The sequence below is a fragment of the Coloeus monedula genome, assembly GCF_965178545.1.
Source record: "Coloeus monedula genome assembly, chromosome: Z".
Lineage (NCBI taxonomy): Eukaryota > Metazoa > Chordata > Aves > Passeriformes > Corvidae > Coloeus > Coloeus monedula.
The window spans coordinates 76,152,786-76,173,574 of NC_138822.1; the positions used below are offsets into that span (position 1 = coordinate 76,152,786).

Consider the following 20,789-nt stretch of genomic DNA (forward strand, 5'->3'; position numbering starts at 1 on the left):
ATGCAGCGGCTCCACCTTCTCTGCCTCAGTCTCCTGGTGCTGGGACATATCCTGGATGGTAAGAGGGGACCTCTCAAGCTGCCTTTCTTGTGAAGGAATGAAGGGAGAGAATTCAGTTTCTTCTCTCTTTTGCATTTCCAGCAGACTTTTAGAGGGACAAGTTGCTGGGGCTCTATCACAGCCCTCCTGCATCCTCTTCTTGTAACCTGTCCCACAGGGACTTTGTCCTGCCCAAAGTCCATACAGGAGCCTGCGGGGCTCTGGGGCTGGGAAGGTGAGTTTGGGAAAGGCCATGGAGCAATCCTGCCTCCCAGTGCCCTAGCCCAGCTTGCACACATTGGCCTGGGATTGCCTTGATCCCATTCTCCCCAGTACACCAAGGGAACATTCCTTTCTCCCTGTGGTGTGGGGCAGCCTGGAGGCAAACAGCAGGGCTGGGAGCCAGAGGGAAGGTGTCTGGTAGGGCAGGGCCCATGTTTGAGGGGCTGTTGGTGTTGGACATAGGGTTTACACAGGTCACAGCTGTCTGGTTGGGTGACATTAGAACCTCTGCTCTGTGGTGGGAAGCTGGGGGTGGGTCCAGACACCTTGTAGTGTTGCACCAGACCTTGCTGCTGGGGGCTACAGACATCCGTGGGCGCTGCCAGCCTTGTCAGGCATTAGCAGTGAACACAGCATTTTCTGGGAGGGTGACTCTGGATCTCCTTCTCTGCAGGGAAGCGCAGACAGGTATGTCCTTCAGCTGTCACAGGAGTGATCCGTGTGGGGGGGGCTGGTGGTGGGGTGGCTGCCAAACCTATGATTGCTTCAATAAATAAAGCTGAAGCTATCCCCAGCCCCTCGGAAATGTGTGTCTGTACTGCAGCACCCTGATGTGGGGTAAATAAAGACCGCTGTGTCCTGCCTTGCTAGCCGGGGTGCAGGAGGGACACAGTCATGCCGAAGGGTTGCCTTCTGCCTGTTTAGTGTTCCCCATCTCCTTTGCTCTCTGTTGGAAGGGGGCAAAGGGCTCCCGGCACTGGTGTGTGAGCACAATAAAGATGGTGCCTGTGTGCCCAGCCGGGGCAGCGTGCAGCAGCATTCCTGCAGGCACCATCCCGCCGCAGCCCCCTCACCCTCCAGGGAAGCTGGGAGTGGTGCAGCTGACCTCAGCCTGCACGGTGTGTTCTTCCTCCAGTGCATGGCGGGAACAACGTCCTGGACTGCTGCCTGCGGACAAGCGAGACGCCCATCCCACGGCGGATCGTGCAGGATTATCGGCTCCAGCTGGTGCAGGACGGCTGCGACATCCCTGCTGCCATGTAAGAGCCCACGTGGTGATGGCTGAGGGACAAGGCCTCATGATGGCCAAGGGACAGACCTTGCAGGGAGGCAGGATTGGAGGCAGAGGAGGATGGAGGAGGGACATTGAGCTGGATTTGAGGGTGAAGGAATAGGGAGAGTAGCGGAAGAGATCCTGGAGGTCCAGAGGCTCAGTCAGAGGGGGAGCAGCTGAGAGGGGAAAGCATGAGACAAAAGCCAGGGGAGAAAGTCGTCTGAAGGTAGAGATGGAGGAGGGCAGTGAGATAGGCATCGGGTGAGAGCTTGAGCTGTTCTTGAGCATCCATGGGGTGTCCTGCTCACTACATCTTACTTTTTCTCCTCATGGGCCTGGAAGATTCATCACCACAAAGGGCAAGCGCCTGTGTGCACCCCTCCATTCCCTGTGGGTGATTCGTCTCCGAGAGAGGCTGGATGCCAGCTCTGCCCAGAGGGTAAGAACCATCCCTGTTCTCAGCCAGGCGTGAGGTCACCTGCGGCGGGGGTTATCCACTGCCAAAGAGGCTTTTCCAAGTGCGACTGGGCTGGTGGGAAGAGCAGGGACATGACCTACTGAGCCATGAATAATTTGTCTTGGTCTCCATCCCTCCCCCTTCCAACTGGGACCAGTCTGTCTCCTCAGCAGTCCCTCTTCCACTCTAAATAAATGCATCCCTGGGACTTTTGTCTACCCAGTGTCACTCTTCTCTGAGCCTGGCGTGTGCCATGGAAATGGCACCGGGAGCAAAATCCCTCCTCACTTCTGCCCTGCAAGCTTGAAGTCTGCTGCTTGTGCAAATTCGTGGGGAGGGCTTGTGATGAGTTTGGTGGGTGCTTTGCAAGCCCTGACAGGTCCATCCCCGCCATGGCTTGTCCAGCTGAGGAAGGGACTCTGGGGAGGCTCCTGCCCAAGGAGCACACTAATACCAGTTGGGTTTTTCACTTCCCCAGGCCAAACATCAGGGCAAGTAGGTCCCAAAGAAGCCCTTGGCTGGTCCCAACAGCTGGAGTGGGACCAGCTCCCAGCCGTGAATCTGATACTAATGGAGCCAACCTGCTTCCACCTCCAGTCTCAGGGCTGACCCTCCTTGAGACTCATGCCAGTGTGTGGGGCTGGGCAGAGCCCTGTCTGCTCTCTCTTTTTCCCTCTGTCCCTGGCGTGATCCGGCAACCTGTGTCAGCCTGAGCCAGAAGCTGCTGGACTCCATCACCTTTGCAGTCTGGAAGCTGCTTGATGGACTGATCTGCGAGGTGAGCTGGGGAGTCTCAGACTTCCCTTCAGCACAGCGGCTGTGACCTCCAGCTCTAGCCTGATCCCTTTTTTTTCCATTGTGAGCCCCAGCCTGCAGTCCTTCTGCATCCCTGGGAAGGGTTGCCAGCACAGGGCAGTGTGGGGATGGAGGGGAATGATGGAGAGGTTCCACAGTGGCCACGCATTGTGCTGATCCTCGCCAAGCACAACCCAGATGCCCTTGGAAAATGCATGGCTGATGTGGTTCTTCTCTCACTCCTGGATTCCCTGCACTGTTTCCCTTCTGCCTTTCCTTTCAAGGGTAGAAATAGAGCCACTAATGTGCAGCAGGCAACGATGTGGCTCTTATCCCGTGCACCCTGACCATGCCTGGAGGTCATGCTGCTCTCACGTTATTTGCTGCTAGGTCTGTTATTTGCTGCTAGGTCTGTTCATTGCAACAATTCCATGTATATACTGCTTCTTTACTCTCTTTTAAAAATTTTTTTATTGTGCTGTGATTTTGTTAAATAAAAAGAAAAACCAGCAGGTAGTTTTCATGCCTTGTGTTTGAGCCTGAAAGCCAATGTGGAGTGTGTGGTGAGCAGACAGCATTGCCTACTGTGCTGCAGTGGCAAGGGGGCTGTGCTGAGATGTGGGGAGAAGGAAAGAGGGTTCATAGGGGTGAGAGACACAGCAGCTGGGCTGCAGGTCTCTCCTGAGAGTCTCTCAGCACAGTGGCAAAACAAGTGCCCTGTTCTGCACTGCTCAGCCGGGCTACAGGAGCAGGTCCCTGGGGAAAGGTGTGCTGGGATGGGGAAGGAGGGAGCATGCCAGTGTTGCATCATGCAGCCTGAGCCACTTCAGTCCTGCCTGTGCAGATGCTGGGTGGGAGCTCTCCATCTCTCAGCTTCCACAGGAGCATGGGACATGGAAGAAGAGCTGCAGTAACAGGAGTTTTGTCTTTGCAGTAAAGGGAAACTGAGGAACAGTGTGGTTGATTACTCCAGCAGGTCAGTTCTTGCTGGCAGCTGGGGTGCAGGTGAGCAGAAAGATGAGCTTTTGGGGCAATGGAGGCTGCTGAAGACACCTACTCCTGGGCACATCCATGGGTAAGGCACAGATGGCAGCCTCCCAGCTCCTGCCACTCATCAACAGTAGGCTGAGAGACTGCCCTTTTTCCTCCTGAGCCTTGGGTCTGCTGTGCACTCAGACTAAGGTCTTACTGTCTCAGACTGTCCTCATGTCCGCTTTTGCCCAGGCCATGTGATGTTTGAACAAGGCTGTTCTGTCCAGCTGAAGCACGGGTGGAACACGCACAAGTGGGATTTGTGTGTCCAAGAGGCAGGCACCACCCTCTCCTCCCAAGCACCACTGTGTGTCTCTCTACATCATTAAATTAGTCGGGTTTGGTGCTAGCCAGCATGCCTGGGCACAGGTTGGGAGTGAAATGGACCAGGACTATTCCTGAAGGCAAGGGGGAGCATGGCCACCAGCCCTCAGGGAATGGCATCCATAGTGGTGCCGTGGCTGGGCTGTTCAAGCCGTGGAGTGCCCAGGTACCTGATGGCTTTTTGCTGACACCTCTTGGATGCAAGCTTAGTCCTGTCCCTTCTCCTCCCCTGGTTGCCTGGCTCACTCAGTTGGTGGCTTGTTTCTCTTTCAGGCGTTCTCCCCTCTGGGGTCCTCCTCCCTGGTATCTGCCCACACACTGCCCAGGGCTCGGATGTCTCTGAGCGTGACTCTCCCAGAGCACCAGCTCTGTCTCAGATCATTAGCTATAGTGACAGTCCCAGCAATTCAATCCTGGGCAGAAGAAGGAAGAGAAGGAAGGCTGGTATGGGAAGAGAGGCCAAGACAAACAGTGTGAGTGGGAAACGAGAATAACTGGCGCTGGCTTGGACAGAAGCCTTCCTGCTGCTCGCTCAGTGACCTGTGAGGGGGCCGTGACTGGGGAGGGGGAGGATGTTTGGCATGGATCTGCTCTGAGGCTGAGCTGCTGCAGCTGGAGCTGGTCCCTGTGAAGGACAGGGACTGCCAGAGGGGCTTAGCCTGGGATGGATCAGATTTGTCCTTGGCTGCAGGCTACCATGACAAGGAGAACAGTGTTCTGGACCAGGAAAAATGAGGGAGAAGGGGCTTGCACTGATCTCTGGGATGCTGGAAGCAGGTTAATCTATTTCCATAAGAGTTTGAGGGATGTCTTGGCCAATCAGCCCGTAGGAGCATGGTTGCAAAGCCCAGGGTTCCCATCTCTCCTGGGAGCAGTAGATGTGTTCTCCTCAGAGCAATGCAGCTGCACACCACAGATCCTTGCTAGGTCCTTGTCTACCATGGTTCTCAAGTGGGTGTTGATCCAGATCTCAGCTCTGGCAGCATGCTGCTCTTACCCCCCAGGGGAGGACAAGAGGAAATGCTGCCCTGGACCAGGTACGTGATCCTGGCTCCTGTCCCTCCTCCAGCCCTGCAGCAGCCTTTCCCCCCTGTCCAGAGCCCAACTCCTCTTGGAAATCTGTCAAAACCAGGCTGGTTCAGTGCTTAGTAAACTAGGGAGTGAGTTTCTCTGATTCAAAATGTCAACGATCTCTTCAGAAGGAAGCAGCCACTTTCCTTAGGGAAAGCAGCTAGTCACTGCCATGTCAAAAACATCGGTTCCCAACCCAAAGCTAGTTTCAGTAAAAGAGTCCTCCTGTTTCTCACTCCTCAGACATGTTTTTTCTGCTCTTTTCCTACCCTCACTGCATCCTCAGGGATGGGTGGTGCGGACCAGTATCCACTGCAGTACAATGCAGACATGCCCTCAGTAGCTCTGGAGTTACGTGCAGGGATTACCTTGGCTCTGGAGCATTGACTGAATCACCTGTAGCACTCTGTTCAAAGCTGGGACCTGTATTTCACATGTTGTGGAGTAACAAGATGCTATAACTGTGATGTTTTCACAGGGAGCTGGCAAAACTGCTGCTCTCTTGGTGACTGTACACAAGGCAGGACAGAAAGGACAAGGGTGCATCTATGCAAGCAAACTGAGCAGGCTTTGGGTTGCTCCCTGGCAGCCAGCACTCACAGCTGGGATCATGAGAGCACTCACATGCCTGGCATGGTGAAAGCAGTCTTGGACTCTTCACAGGCTGAGTTCAAGGGGCACCAGACACAGCAGGCACAACCTGCTGCGGTCTCAAGGTGTCTGACCCGGCACAGACATACCCAGCTGGGAGGTAGGATTGAAGGTTCCATGGCAAAAGCACCCATCTGCTTCTCTGCAGCAAGAGCAAGGCATCAAGGTAAATGCTACGTTGGCCTCCCTTAGTGCCCTAATACCCTTTCCAGGCATTTTACTGGAACTGGTTTTGTCCCTTTCCTCCAAAGAGATGGTGTACGGGGGCTTCTTCTGTCGCCAGCATCCCCCATGTGTTGCATATGCTGCTTCTGGAGTGACTGGGAAGGAAGCGGCTGCATCCTCCCCACACAGACCTGCAGGCAAGGTGAGCAGCACCACAGAGGCTAAAAGCTGTTCTGCCTCTCACAGCCTTCACTCAGCTTCTTCACAGGACTCCCGGGTGTGCAAGAGTCAACAGGAGTTGTGGACATGCCCTGGGCACATTTGCCAGTGCAGGGGTCAGTTGTGCCCCATTCTGGTGGTCTCTTCTCCGTGGTGCCAAGGCAAGGGGCTGCTCTACCTTGGCACAAGTGCCAGATCCAGCTGGCAGAGGCTCAGGGACCTGTCTGGATTTATCTGAGGAGATGAGACATGGATGGTTGGGAAGGGTGGGAAGTCAGGTGAGGAAAAGCCCCTTTAGTCTGTTCCGTTTTACTGTTAGCTCTTGCCTAAACAACACGTGTGGATGATGGAGAGGATCCAGACCTGGCATCTCTCATCCTCAGGCCCCTGCTTGCTCCCCCCTCATTTCCAGCATATCATCACCACTGCTGCTTGTCTGGACACTTTGTGCTGAGAGTTGTCCTGTGGGAAGATGCCAGCACTCTTAGCCAGGCTGTGTGGTTCCGAGAAGGAGCTGGTGCCATTCCTGCCGTGCTCCTCCTGCAGCTGAACTCTTCCTGGTGGCATTGCCCAGCCTGCACCTCCATGGTCTCATCCCTAGGACTGGAGCATGGGATTTCCCTGGCCTGAGCTCCTGGAGTCAAATTGAGCCCAAAAGTTGTCTTATACAGAGACCTTTGTGCCTAGACAGAACTTGACTCTGCTTTGTGTTTTTAGAAGTAGCAGGAACTACAGCTCATTGCAGTGTGGGCTCAACCACGAGCCAGGCGCAGCTTTGCCCAGGTCCCAGAGCTCAGAACACCCTTTGGAAAGGGAGGGGGGACCCATCCGCTCTGCCTTCAGATGCACCCATCTTCTCTCTATGCACAGTAGCAGTAAAAGCTGGAGATAAAGACAAAACCAGGAGGACAAGCAAAGAGGACATTTAACCTGCTGACAGAACGCTCTGGAAAGTACCCGTTACCCATCCCTCTGGAACAAGCAGTAGGCAGTGACAGGAGGCTCAGTGCCATTTCTATGGCCCTCCCCACCTCTCCCTCCTGTTTTCCTGCTTAGCTGTGCCTCTAGGTAAGGCTTTCTTCTGCTCTCCACAGTGCCTGCCCAGCCACAGAAGGCTGGGGGGAACCTATCCTCCCTTCTTTTCTCAATTGCTCCGCAACCACAGCAAAATGGCCTGATTCAGGGCAAAACAGAGCTGTTTCTGTCAGAGACTGAGGTGAGGGATCCCCACCAGCTCAGACTGCAGGGATGGGACTTGGAGGGGCTAGTAAAGATCTGGTTAGCTCTGCTTGGGATGAGAGGGACAGTCATGGGGCAAGAAAAGATGAGAAGATTTTGGACCTTCTCATGAATCTGTGAAATTGGTGTGCAGCCTGAGGCTGGTTGGGATGCATCATACCCCTAAGCATGAGAAATCTTTCCTTGTCCATGGTGAAAAGGGAAATCCAGAAGGTTGGTGATATTAAGGCAGACCCAGGAGCTCTTCCTGCAATCTTTCTTTAGATCTAACAAGCACAAACCTCTAATCCTGCTGTCTCCCTCTGTCTGCTTGGCCCCCTGCTGCCCAGTTTCTGCCCAGTTTCCTTGGATCCTTCTGCCCTAGATAGATTTTACTGGCACAGTGACTATTCTGTGCCTGTCCAGAGGATCTGGCAGCTGTGCTGTGTCAATGCAGATTTTCAAGGTGTGGTGTTCCACAAGCTTCCTGGCTTGGGAAGTTCACCTGCTGCGGCTTTTGATCATTCCTTTCTCCAAAGACATTGTATTCTTTCCCACTTTCCCACAGAAAACAACATTTTCTTTCTTGCAGATGTTATGGCTGGGAAAGCCCCTCCTCTGCTGGGATGTGCATGGACTGTCCCCACACTGCAAGCCCACAACTGTGTTTACATGGACGCTCCTTAATCCTGTTTAAATTATCAAGCTGTGACTTTCTGCTCTCTGTGGGAGGGACAATGCTCCACAAATATGAGCTGCTGAGGTGGTCTTTGGCAAATAAATCAAGTGCTTTCCTTGAAAGTACCTGCAACTTATAGTTTCCCACCTTTTCATTTAGCTGACACAGCTTTTGGAAAGGCACCAGGCAGCGTTTACGGTGACGGATGACAGGCACTGCACTGCAAAGAACAAAAGCAGAAGTGTCCCGGATACGCTACAACTACAGATTCAGCCTCTTCTCACAGTGCTTGGTTTCATTTCCCAGCCACTGCATTGTCCTCTGACCCTGCCAAGGACAGCTACCCCAGGGAATTCCCAGTGACAGAGCCAACAGGGCTGTGGGTTTCATCGCCTGCCTGGGGTGAAAGCAGGGCTGAAATCTGCTGTGTTGAACCCAGCTGCTTCTGAAGGCTGTGTCTGTACTGTGCAATGGCTCTTTGCTGAGCCTGTGGGATTCAGCTGGCTTCAGGAGGGCAGCAGGTCCTGGAGATGCTGTCACTCAGCTCAGCACTTCTCACTTTGGATAGGGAGGCTCTGTCCTGTTTGCACTGCTTTGTCCCCCACTGCAGTACAGACACTTGCAGCAGCAGATACTTTGCAGCTTGACAGAGGATGGTAGGAGGGATGCTCTCTACCTCTCTAAACTGCTCACTAGCCCTGCTGCCAGCAAATCCAACACAGGTGGTTTGTTGCAAAAAATAGCATCTCCTGGCATGCCTGTGTGCTGTGAGCTGGTGTTCAAAACTGAGTTACTGCAGACTGAAGCAAAAAATCACCACAAAGAGCCATTTGTGAGTCAGCCTCATACCAAGAGGTGCTCAGGCCCCCAGCCCAACTTGGCAGCTGGTGCAGTGCTAATGGGAGAAGTGGGGGTTGTGCTGCAGCTGCTGGGAAAAGGAAAAGGGGATACATGTCCTGCAGCTTGCTGTCACTGCATCCCGGCACCATCCCCTTCCCTTTCAGCAGGGCCAGCTGCTTGATTTTTCTCTGAGATTTCTCTAGTGAGGATTTTGGACATCACTCATGAGTGGTCCTGTAGTGCATGAATTGTAAAAATCCAGATGGGACAGCTGGACTCTGGAAAGGTGTGCACACACTTGGGAGGGTTGTGGAGGACAGCAGTGAGTTTGATCAGAGGTCTGGATGATGTGGCCTCAAACAACAGGCTGAAGGATCTTGAGTTAATCTTGCTTCCAGGAATGGATGACATGCTCTCCAAATGCACAGATATAGTGAAGAGAAAGTGTAAAGAAGTACTGAGTTTAATTCTGATAAGATGAGAAACCACAGGGGTCCGGCTTTGGGGGAAATTCCATTTAGCAGGAAGAGGCGGATGAAGAAATGCTGCATGTCCGCTGCCCGAAACTTCTACAATTATACCAGAGCTTGTAAGAAACTGGAAGTAGTGCTGGCTCTGGCTCAGCATAGCATGGGTTAGATGACCCCAGGCAGTCCTTCCTAATCCTTTTTTTCCCCCTGTTATACTGTCCTAACAGGTTCCTAGGGGGAGAGGTGGAATTTCTCTGCCTTATGCTGTACTTCTGAGGGCTACATGAAATCCTTCACTTCCCATGACCTTGGGAACCTCTCTGAAAGCTGGAGAAGGGAGATGGAGTTACACTCTGAAGCCCCCACTTACTTGTTGGATGCTTGATGTGAGGCTTCCTGTGGTCTCAAGAAAACCTTGGTCCTGGATGCAAACCCAGGATCTGACCTACTGCCCATGTGATGAAGGTGCCTTGGGAGCATGGGGAGAGCTTGCCAAGGCAGACTGAAAGAAACAGATCTTGTGTGTCTTCCATTAGCAGTACCTTTGAAGTGGAGCAAGCTGTGCGATGCTAATAGCAGAGTGTGAACCATCAGCAGTGAAAACCAGCGTTCTTGTTGTCACCATCTGGGCCACATGCTAGGCCTTGGCAGGCTTGGCTCGGTTTCACCAGCATAATTTGAGTTTGGGCTTGAGAAAAAAAAAGAAAGCAACCCAAAGAGATAACAGAAAAGAGCTCTTCAGGGTGAACGTGGAGCCAAGGAGTTTAGCATCAAACGCCTTTTGAAAGCAGCTGTGCAGCCTTGCTCAGGGATAAATAAAGGCTGGTTTGAAGCTGGAGAGCTAGCTGGCAGAACACACTGTTCCCATCTTGCCAAACACTTCCCAGACCACCTGTCCTCGCAGGGCTGGGTTCCCCGCAGAGCTCTCATGCTGCTGCATGCTCTGGTGGAGTGCATGGGTGTATCGCCAGCATCCTGATGCTCAGCCCAGGCTTGGTGCAAGGGCACAGCTCAGGCTCATCTTGAGGGGGAAGCCCTTGCAAGGCTCTTTTCTCTCTCTGGAGATCTCAGAGAGATGGAGACCATTCCACTTCGTGGTATATCCTCACCCTTGTGATGTTTCCAAGATTTGGAGTGGCAGGCAGCTGTGAGAGTTTGGCTGGCAGGAGATGGGCACTGCCTGGCCCCAGGGTAGTGCCAAGCAGAGGCCATGGTTTTGGGTTGGTGCAAGGTCTGAAGCACTGGAGTCAAGGGAGTTCTAATCAAAGCAGGCCCTCAAGTCTCTTTGCTCAGTGCTCTAACAGAATAAGGAAGGACTCAAGCAAAAAAATATCTGGAACGAGATCAGAAGCCAGACACTCTCCTAAACAAAGGAGATGCATGGCCTTGGAGAAGAAAACAGACATGTAAATAGAGACAGAGGGGGCCAACAGAAGGTTGGGTTTCTCTGGAGCTCATTTGTCTTCCTTGTGCTGCAGCTGTCTAAAGTAAATGCTGGGGGGCTGTGGTGTGCTGGAACAGGCTGGGGCCATTCATCATGAGCTGTGCCAGCAGTTGGGACAAATCCATGATGAGCAGAACCTTCCAGGTTTCCAGAGGGCTCTGCCTCACTTGCACCACTAATTTTGAGGCTGCAGCCTTTCTTGTGCTGCCTGCAGGCAAAGGTAGGGAGAGAACAGGGCATTCACCCCTGTGAATGTGACCCTGAGGTGCTTTGTTCCAAGGACTCTGGCTGGGCTTCAGGAGGGTCATTGCCCTCTCTGTTTCCAGAACCCCTTCAGTGCACTCTGGGAAAGAATTCCTCCTGGTCCAGATCTTGTCCTTCATTGACTATGTCTGCTTGTACTTACACAAAAGCCTCTGGGTCAGTATTTTCCAGACTGAACAGCCCCAGTCTGCTCAGCATTTCTCCCTCTTTTCCTGCTGCATCTCTCCCTCTCTTCCTGCTGCATTTCTCCCTCTCTTCCTGCTCTCCTGTTCTGGACAGTATGTGTGAAGGTGGATGGCAGGTAGTTCTGCAGGGATTTGATATGGAGCTGCTACAATGGGCTTTCTTTGATAGCCAGGAGATCAAGTCTTGGTACAGCTCTGGCATGAAGAGGGTCTGCAGCTCCATGCCATGCTTGCATGAGCCATCAGGGACAGCACAGGCAAAGAGCCAAACAACAGAACTCCAAAGTGAGACTTTTTCTCAGCTGCTTGCAAAGGAAAGCTGGAGGAGGCCACAGTGGCTGGGTTTTTGAGGGCTTTCCTGTGGAACAAAGGGGCTGTATTGCTCCAGAACAGCATTGTCCTTCCCAATTTTCCTGTGGGATACCCCTGTCCAAGGATTTCCAGGCAGAGGCTTAAGAGGAACAGGAAAATGCCATGAAAGAAAGTCAAGCTAAACTCTTCTGGGATAGAACTGCCGAGAGTGCACAGGGGAAGCTAGGGAAGTCTCTGAAGTATGTAAGATGTACCAGGCTGGTATTCCTAAAAGAGCACAGCAGCAAGGAATGGAAAGTCCCTGGCTGGCTCTTCTGTGCCTGATAAGGCAGACTGGCTCCATGCCCTGCTAAGGAAGGACTTGCTCGTGCATCCTTTCTTACTGGAAGCAGAGGGGAGAGTCATCAAGATAACAGCCAGAAGGATGGGAAAAGAAAAGGCATCCCACTCCAAGCATAGCCATTGTGTTAGCCAAACTCCTAAATTGTTGGAAAGGAACTATCAAACTGGGCAGCATTGAAAGCTATTAAGCCCCTGAGCTCCTCTCCCTTCTTGTAAAGCTACCCCTGTAGCATTAGAAGTGCACTGATCCCCTGGAGTCCCTGAAGGTCTTTTAAAGCCTCCTTCTTCTCCAGGGAGGCTGACCCAGCATCCCTAGACAAATTTGGTTAGAAACATCCCCCTCACAGCCCACTACGGCATTGCCAGGGTCAACCCAAGGGCTCCTGTTCCATGTGCATCCCTGAAATGCTCAGGTAGAAGTTTAAGAGCAACAGCAGTGCTCTTTTCACACTCTCTGTGGATAATCCATTGAGCTCTCAGCACGGGGTGCTGGCGGGGCACAGCCAGGAGCTGGACAAACCCACCACAGGTAGGTGCACATGGTTCCCACACAAGCCCCACGTGGGGAAGCTCCTGCACTGGTGACTCCTGGGAGCTGGGAGCGGGTGGCAGGGAAGGATGACTCTGGAAGCCTCTGTGCCCGCTGATTTCTCTTACGTACCTAGTAGTGGTCTCAGCTGGAGAGAGAGACAGAGCGGGAGAGCCTCTGTCCTGACCCAGCACTGCTGCTCTTGGGCTCTTTCCTTCATCCTTTGCACTGTGAAATTTCACGTGATGCCTTTCACATCCTTTTATTCTTGTAAGAGGTATATACTGCCGCTCCTCTGAATGACCAAAGAGGCTCATTAACCTGTTCTCACCTTTCTTGTTGGTGTCTGCTGACGAGCCCCACAGGGCTCTGGGGCAGCTGCCCTGTAGTTGCTGCCCTTTCTAAGCATCCTGCTTGCTGATCCACACCTCACCCTACAGGGGGCTGGGATGAGGGGTACCAGTAGAAGTTTTTCCCTGTCCTTCATCCCCAGGAGGTCTTTACCTACCCAGCATTTCTCACATCCTGAGGAAGTGGCTGCAGACGAAGAAGCTGTGAGTGCTGTCTGGGAGGGAGCGTGCTGGTCCTTTGACCTCCTGTGCTACGGGAACAAGAGCTCTTCTGGCTCTCTGCCCTGCTCTAGCAATGCTTAACCCAATGTCCCTGACTCCCTGAAAAATCCCAGCCAGCAGAAAAAGGCAGCCACCCGCTGGGAAGAAGGAAGCCACCATCAGGTCTCTTCTTGTCTTTGTTCGAGCAGGCAAAGTCCAAGGCTAGCTGTCACACGGAGCCATTCCAGGCTGTGGGTGTGTGGCAGCACATCCTGGAGATCCACGGAAACTGGCAGCAGAGATAAAAACACTGGAGAGAACTGTGTCTGAGGGCATCCAGTGGGGATGCAGGGCTCAGGAAATGATGCATGAGGCTGGGCTGGTTTTTTGTGAGCTTACCATGATGGGTACTTCCAGTTCCCTGCAGTAGAGAGCCCTGGACCACATCTGTGCTTACTATTGACTGAAAAATGCTCATGGGTCACTCCCAACACATTTCAAGTATTTTGTGGTTTGGTTGCTGTTAGTGGGTTTCAGTTGGTTTGTTTGTTGGTTGTTTTGGTTTCTTTTATTTAAAAAGAGAGTGATTTCTGTGGACAGGGGTGCTCGGGGTGAACACAACAGGACTCAGAGATGAGCACAAAGTAAGAGGCTGCTGTGACAGACGTCTGCCCTTCCTCTAAATTTCTTGCAGCTGCTGCTGCTGCATCCCAAACACCATTTCTGAAGGGACATGAGGGTTTGTGGACATGCTGTGGGAAGATGCCCCTTGTCACCAGCATGCCCCAGAGGGGAGGAGCAGCCCCAGCAGAAGAGATTGCTCCCTGCCTGTGTCAGAGAGTTTATCAGACAGATGTAGCTGCAGCTCTGAGCCCAGGACCACCTGTGTTGTGGGAGAATGACACTGCCAAGCTCTGCTCCACAGTGACAACAGGCTCATCCTTTTACTGTGGCCCTGCTATGGTCTCTGTGTGCCACTCACTGTCCTCCTCCTTCCCTGTGTACAGGAGTGGCAGAAAACTCTTCCATTCTTTATATGCCTGGTCTGTTTAGATGAGACTGTGAGGGCTTTAGGGTCTACTGCAGGTCTGAGTCTCTGGACAGCACCTGTGAGAGTAAAAGCTCCTGTGTGGCTTGGAGGGGCACACATGGTTGGCACATCCTGCACCTGAGTGCTGATGCTCCTTTTGGTGTGCAGGAACCACAGCCACGGTGCTGAGTGCTGGCACAAGCCACGGGAAATGCCACAGTGTCCTCTTTCCCCCCCTACTGTCCTAAAACCACAGGAGAACACTGTTACAAGCCTCCAGGCCAGGGTAGCCCTGTTTTGGTCATGCAACACTTGTCTTTGCTGAAGATGCCGTCTCAAGGAGGCTGTGAAGTGCTGGGATGGGTCCACAAGCTTTGCCTCCTCCCATAGCTCCCTTCTCACACAAACACAGAGCAAGGAGAAGGCATCTGCCAAACTCCCACCAGCACCAGCAGTGGCTGCAGGCAGGCAGTGGGAGCTGAGCACAGGTGACAGCCACATATGCCCATGGCTTATGGTGAAAGAGCTTGCACAGGACACAGCAAGCACGGGAGGAACCCAAAATCTCCATCCTGGTGGGTCTCTGCTACTCTTTTTCAAGGTTCCCATGCTGGTACATGTAAACTAATGTCAGTTCAGAGCTGACATCACATCAGAGCCCTAGACACATTCCGTACTGCCATCGCCTGGCTTTATCCCTCCTGGCACCCTCCTGGAGTACTTGGATGGTGTCACAAGGCTGTGCATGGCTTCCTGTACCTGTGAGAGGACACTGAAAGCCACTTGGTTTGCAGCCAGGCATGAGGTGAGGCTAGACTGCTTATCCTGCCCCAGGTGCATGCCAGTGAATACTTCCCAGCTAATCAAGGATGTTTTCCAGTGAGCTCCAAGACATACACAGCTAATGTCTCACACCAGTGCCATTTACCTCTGCACTGAAATAAGCTGCTGATTACACAGCAGTAGATTAAAGGGCTTTCAATATCTTTATTGATATTTCTGGGTACAAGATACAAAAACTTAGCCTGGAAACTGTCTTCAAAGAAAACAAGAAGTGAAGGTAAATCTAAATGATAAAGGGAGAACTTGGCATCTTATCCTCCTTTTCACAGTCTGCTCAGGTTTGCAGATTACACCGCCCCGTGTACATTTCAGTAAATACTCACAGTGGTACAACGAAGGTTCGTTTCCTTGCAGAGATACTTGCAAGCCCCACACCTTGGTCTTGTCCTCTCTCTTCTTGCACTGCCAATGGTAATTTGTCCTTTGCTGCTGATGGACTGTGTGCCTTGGAGAGGCTTGGCATGGCCACGAGCAGAGGGGCAGTGGGGAGTTGTGTTGTCTCCTTGCCGTTCTTAGCAAAGATGAGGAGCACAGGAGAGATATGAGGCACCAACAGCCCAGATTCCAAAGACACAAGGAAGCTGGGTTTCCCTTGGTGTGACAGGAGCAAGACCCAAGAGCTGAGTGGGCAGCACCACCCTCTTGCCCCTTGTGGGGTTTCAGCTGCTGCCCATCACCGCAACATCCAGTCTCCTTGTCTTTGTGGGGCTTTTCTTACTTTCTGGATCTGAGCTGTGCTTTGAGGAAGGGTATCAGAATTATTATACCAGGGGAATCACAGTACTGGTCACCATGGGCTGTGCTGGAGCCTGTGCAAAGGGAACCTGCACTTCCCTTTGCAGCTGATGTTCCAGTGAAAGTGGCAGATCCTTTCAGGTTTTCATCTTTGAAATGACTGTCTTCCTGGAGAAATGAAAGCATGACCTTTCAGGCATCAGTACACTTCCTCTGGGCTCCAGATCCCAGTTCTAACACTTTTGTAGGTTTCCAGCCCTGCAGAGCAAGGAGCACTGCACAGGTGAAGCAGGTCTGTAGATCACCTGTCAGGTCTTCACCGGGAATCCTCATGCCACAGCTTAGGGACTACTGCTTTTAAAGGATTGTGATGCAAAAAGGAAGAGAAAGAGGTTATTTTCTGCAGAACTTGGCTCTGGAGCAGAGCCAAGCTCCTATGCTTATGTAATAAGAATAAGCAAACAGCAAAAATCCCGCAGGAAGGGGAGGCCACTAACCCACAGCAGGATCTGAGCCACCAACAGCACCGACTTCTTCCTTTTTCCTCCATCTGAGCCTTTGGTTTTTGCTGGGTTCCCCTCCTGCTGGGCAGCAGCAGGCTGCCTTCCTAGCAATGGTGGCACATGAGTTGTATTGTGCTTCCTTCCATTCACCCATCCAGTGGGCCCCCAAACCCAGCAGTTCTCTTTAGCCAGGCTGCAGGCAGCAGTCTGATCTTCTCGATTGTCCCAGTTCCCCTGAAGACAGAGCGGTGCCCACTGCAGGGCATCAGGGCTGCACAGGTGACAGCAACTGAAGCAAATGTCCCCTTGTACTGGAATACTCTGAGCATCATTTCCGGCAGGTTTTGGCCCAGGTCAGCTAGCCTGACTCCAAAAGCAGGCATCATTCCCAACCAGAAAGCAGTCCTTGGCAGAGCTGGTTTCTTAGTACAAATGTATCTGTAGCGTCCTTGCTCCTCTCTTTGCAGGCCTGGGGGTTGGTTTCTGCACGATGCTTCTCCTGGGGCTCTCTGAGTGCCATGGTGGGTTATTGCCTTTACCCTGCTGAAGAGCAAGGCCAGATGGGTCTGCAGAGGCTCATCCCTCAACTCTGCACACAGCAAAAGCATTTCCCCAGCTCCTTTGGCTACCTTGCCTGCTCATGCGTCTCATCCATCTCCTGCTGGGGGATCTGAACAAGCACAAAGAGGATGCCCAGCCCCACAGTCCCTGCAGCCTCTTTGAGTCTACCACCAGTGCCCCATATCATGCCAAAACCCTGGGAAAGGCCACTGGGAGAGAGGTGCAGGTCCTTACCCTCAGTGCAACTCCACCAGAATTACTGAAGCATTGGCACTTTCATGCTTAGGGGATTTTCTCACCTGGCAGCACAAGCTGAGGGATGTGGATGGTGTCACCCTGCTGCAGGTGGGAGAGGACATGGTTCCCAGTTTGCTTCAGCCCCTGGTTTGCTAGGTATCTTGAGACCTCTCCTGACAGGGCCCAGCCTCCAGGGATCTGAGACACGGTCTGAAGTAAGACCAAGGGGTGGGAGGGTGGCTGCTGCCCATGGCAGCCTGTCACCAGTTAGAGATGCCATGCAGAGGCAGGAAGCATTTGTTTGGTGGAAACCATTCCCAGAACTCTGAGCCTACAGGGAAGGGCCAGAAACACTCCCAGGACCTGGACTGGAAAGCTGGAATCAGGCACACATCAAGGCAAAGATATGACAGCCTCAGACATGGGGACTTGTTCATTCCTTGGGTTAAGAGCAGGGGTCAAACCCTCCTGCACTGGTAAATCTCAGCTTCAGGAGTGAAGTGGCCACATCTGTTCTCAACTTGTGTTCTGCTGCCTGCAGAGGCTGTGAGTTTCACCAAGGGATGAGGAAGCCTCAAGCCACAGGGGTGTACCAGACCCCACACCATCCATGTTGTCACTGCTTCTTCCCTGTTGTCCCCATGCACCAGCACATGCCAACACAAGGGTTGGCAGGGAGCCCAGCTGGAAAGGGCCAGAAGGGCTTTTTACCTGCTTGGCTCGTGAATCAGTGGCTATCACGATCCGTCACTGGCTTGCTGCCCTGAGCCACAGGTTGCACACTGGCTCTCGACAGCTCCCTCAGATTCTATTCCCCAGTCACACTTTTCCTTTCATTTTCTAGAGTTTTCTCTGTGACTATTAATAGCCTTGTGACGGACCTGTCAGCCCTTGTGGAAGAAGAGGCAATAATCTCTTCCTGAAGGAAGTGGCTAGGAGACCCAAAGGATCCTTCTCACCCAGGTGTAAATGATACCAAACAATGTGCCTGGGAGGAAACTGAGGCAGAGAGGGCAGAGGAAGCTGTGAGGAGCAGGGCTCCAGAGCCCTTTGTGGAGGGAATACAGCTGCTGCCATCAGTTAATTAATGCTTGGCGGGGGCCTGCCACTGGGAACCCCACTGTTGGGGATCCATGGTGCTCCTGTCTGAGCACTGCTGAGCTCTGGGGCCACAGGCTTGCCACAAAAGCAGGCAGCATGCTGTGAATGGCCAAGAGTCCTGTTGGGGGTCTATAAGGAGTGCTTTAAGTGGGATGATTTACTACTTCCCATTTGGCAGCTTGGCACTGGAGATGGCTGCCATCCCCTCCAGCTACCCAGAGGTCTTTATTCCAGAAAACATTGTTTTGAAAAAGCTGTCCTTGTCCCCCAGGTGAAAGTACCCACTGGGTGGACTGGAGGTCTGCAGGAGGATCTGCATCCAGCATCTTTACCCTTGGCTGGTGTTAGGAGCTGCTGATCCTGCAGGGGCAGGGGTTTTACCCTTCCACAGAACCTCTTCTCCACCCAGGACAGACACAGCTGAGATGACACACTTTTCTCTTGACATTGCCTAATTGGCTTGATTTGTCCATATTAAACATTTACCATCCACAGTTAGCTCCCTCATTAGCTATGACACATCATGTTTAACCACACAGCAATATTGCAGCAATGCCAGGGCCAGCAGCAAACACTCAGGGAACTTCCGCACAAGGATAATGCAGAGACCACGAAAAAATCTGGGCCTGAAATCAAACTTAAACAAGCCTGGGAATACTTCTGAGCTGGTAGAAGACCTTAGACAAGTGTGCACATCCCCATGCACAGCCTTCATCCCTGCCTCCTTTATTTACACACAGCATAATGGCTTGTCTGTGGACCTGAGCACTTGCAAAGAGGAATTAACATGCATTTGGTTCACAAACCACAGCCAAATTAATTCCCAGCAAAGCTTCTGGGCTTCACTCTGTGGCTGTGGATGTTCAAGGTGCTCCCCAGGGTTAACCAGATGCCTCTCCTCCCTGCCCAGGGTGCTCAGTCCCACCGGCATAGGGCAAGGGATGCGTCTTCCAGGACCAGGGAGAAACCAGGAGGGTGGGGAAGGAAAACAATTTCAGAAACGACAGAAAAAGCAAGATGAGGAGCATGCCTGGGTCCCTGCTACCCCCAGCGCCACGCTGAAGCAGCCTCAGGCCCGTCCCCCCCAGGGTTTTTCCCTGAGGGCTTTCTCAGCCTCCTCTCACAGGGATGGACGCAATTTCTCCAAAGGCTGATTTTGAAGGCAATGTTTGCCATCTAGTGGGAAAACAGAGTCTGTGTATCTCACTTGCCTGCAGAAGGACGGGGGCTGTGGTTGTTTTGGCAGTAGTTAGGGGCCACACGCCCTCTTGCCCATAGCTGGGCAGCGGCTCCCAGCTGGGAGTTCCGGGGAGGAGGGAAATTGGAAGAGGTGTTGCTGGTTTAGCTTCCTGGGGCAGCTCGCCAGCCATAGATGCCTGCCTGAGTGTGGATCCCTAGCCCAAGCCCTTGGAGAAGTCCCTGGCTGAGCTGCTGCCCAGTGTAAGTGGGGAGCTGAAAGAAGTGCTCTGTAGTAGGGGGAGAAGCACCATGTTCTGGATAAATGTTGCCTTTCAGGTCAGCAAATCCCGTGGGGATTGGTACCTTCCAGGTTGGCATCCTCCCAGGCCTCCCTCTTCCAGGTTTGCATCCTCCTGGGGATTGGTGCCCTCCAGGTTGGCGTCTCCAGCACTCCACTGGCAATCAACACCTTCCAAGTCAGCATACTCTCTGGCATCAGTGCCTTCCAGGTCAGCATATGTCTGGTGATCAGTACTTTCCAGGCTGGCTTTCCCCTGGGAATCAGTGCCTTTAAGACCTACCGATCATCCTGGGGGTCAGTCATCATCCCAGGAAGGGATCCTGGAGATATCTGACACTTTTGGCACCTTACCACCTCCCGATCCATCAGCACAGAGGTGACTATGCTGGTGCTGGTGCCTAGAATTCATGTGGAGCTGAGCTGCTTCCACATCTGGTGGATCTTCCAGTGCAGAGCAAAGGCTGGGAGTTGTTTGGCTGTGTTGTGAACCTGCAAAGCCACATGAGACTCCCAAAGGCACATTTAACTCTGGTCCATCATACTCAGGATGCGGAGAAAAGCCCAGCTGTACAGAGCTCTGTCTGCCCCGTGCCTGCTCCATGCAATCCCAGAAACATGGGGAGCACTGGAGTGCCCCAGGTGGTTCAGAAGTTCCTGCATAGGGCTGGGCCATGCTGTTCATAACCTCTACTTGTTTATTCTGCCCATGCAGACAACACAGCTGATGTGGCAGTGGATGAAGGGGACCACAAGGTGCAGCTGGTGGGAGGAGAGTAGGTAGAGAGGCTGCCCAGGGAAGCTCCCAAAGTGTGTCCTGCTCTGTTTTGGTCCTTGCAGCCGGAGGAGAAGATGGAGATCCTGCCTCGGGGAAGGGAGGAGATATCTCCTCTGAGCAAGCGACATGGCAGTACCAAGGAGCTGTAGTCCTCGTGTTGCACAGCAGAAATGTGTACATGGGAAGCACACAGCACATGTCCCCTAGTGCCACCACACTCCAGGGCAGGAACACAAAACACTGGGACCTCTTGCTTGGACAATAGGACTGTTTCCAGTGGGGGGGAAAAAAAAAAAAAGCCAAAAAGCTAGCAGGAAAATCGCGGGCTGCTGCTGCTGCTTGGAGCAGTGAGCAGCCATTTCCCAAGAGCATCATGAGCAGCAGTGCTTGGGCAGAGCTGTGCTGCTGGCTGTTGTCTCCCAGCATCTCTGTGGCCACATGCTTGGCATTTCCCATCTGTGAAAGACCAAAAGCATCCTAGAGGCAGGGAAGGGGCCAGTCCCAGCAAGCAAAGAAAGAAACAACCCATATTTGGCAGGAGAAGCTGACAGTGCAGTAGCAAGAGATGTCTCAGGTCTCTCCCTTCTCCACATCTGTTTGGGTGTCAGCACATCTGGCCCAGCAGGTGATGTCTTTTCTGTTTCAGGAAAGATGGGCAAGG

The 20,789-nt window shown here is 52.8% G+C and overlaps 1 protein-coding gene across 1 annotated transcript; it reads left to right on the forward strand.

Annotated features, from left to right (window-relative positions):
* Positions 1-20,277, forward strand: LOC309585183 (C-C motif chemokine 19-like; the record flags this gene model as incomplete). The annotated part of the gene is made up of 5 exons (XM_082301715.1): positions 1-36; positions 1,153-1,301; positions 1,658-1,754; positions 19,454-19,561; positions 20,191-20,277. 5 exons carry the CDS (start codon positions 1-3, stop codon positions 20,275-20,277), a joined length of 477 nt encoding a protein of 158 aa, XP_082157841.1.
* Positions 20,278-20,789: the final 512 nt, after the last annotated feature.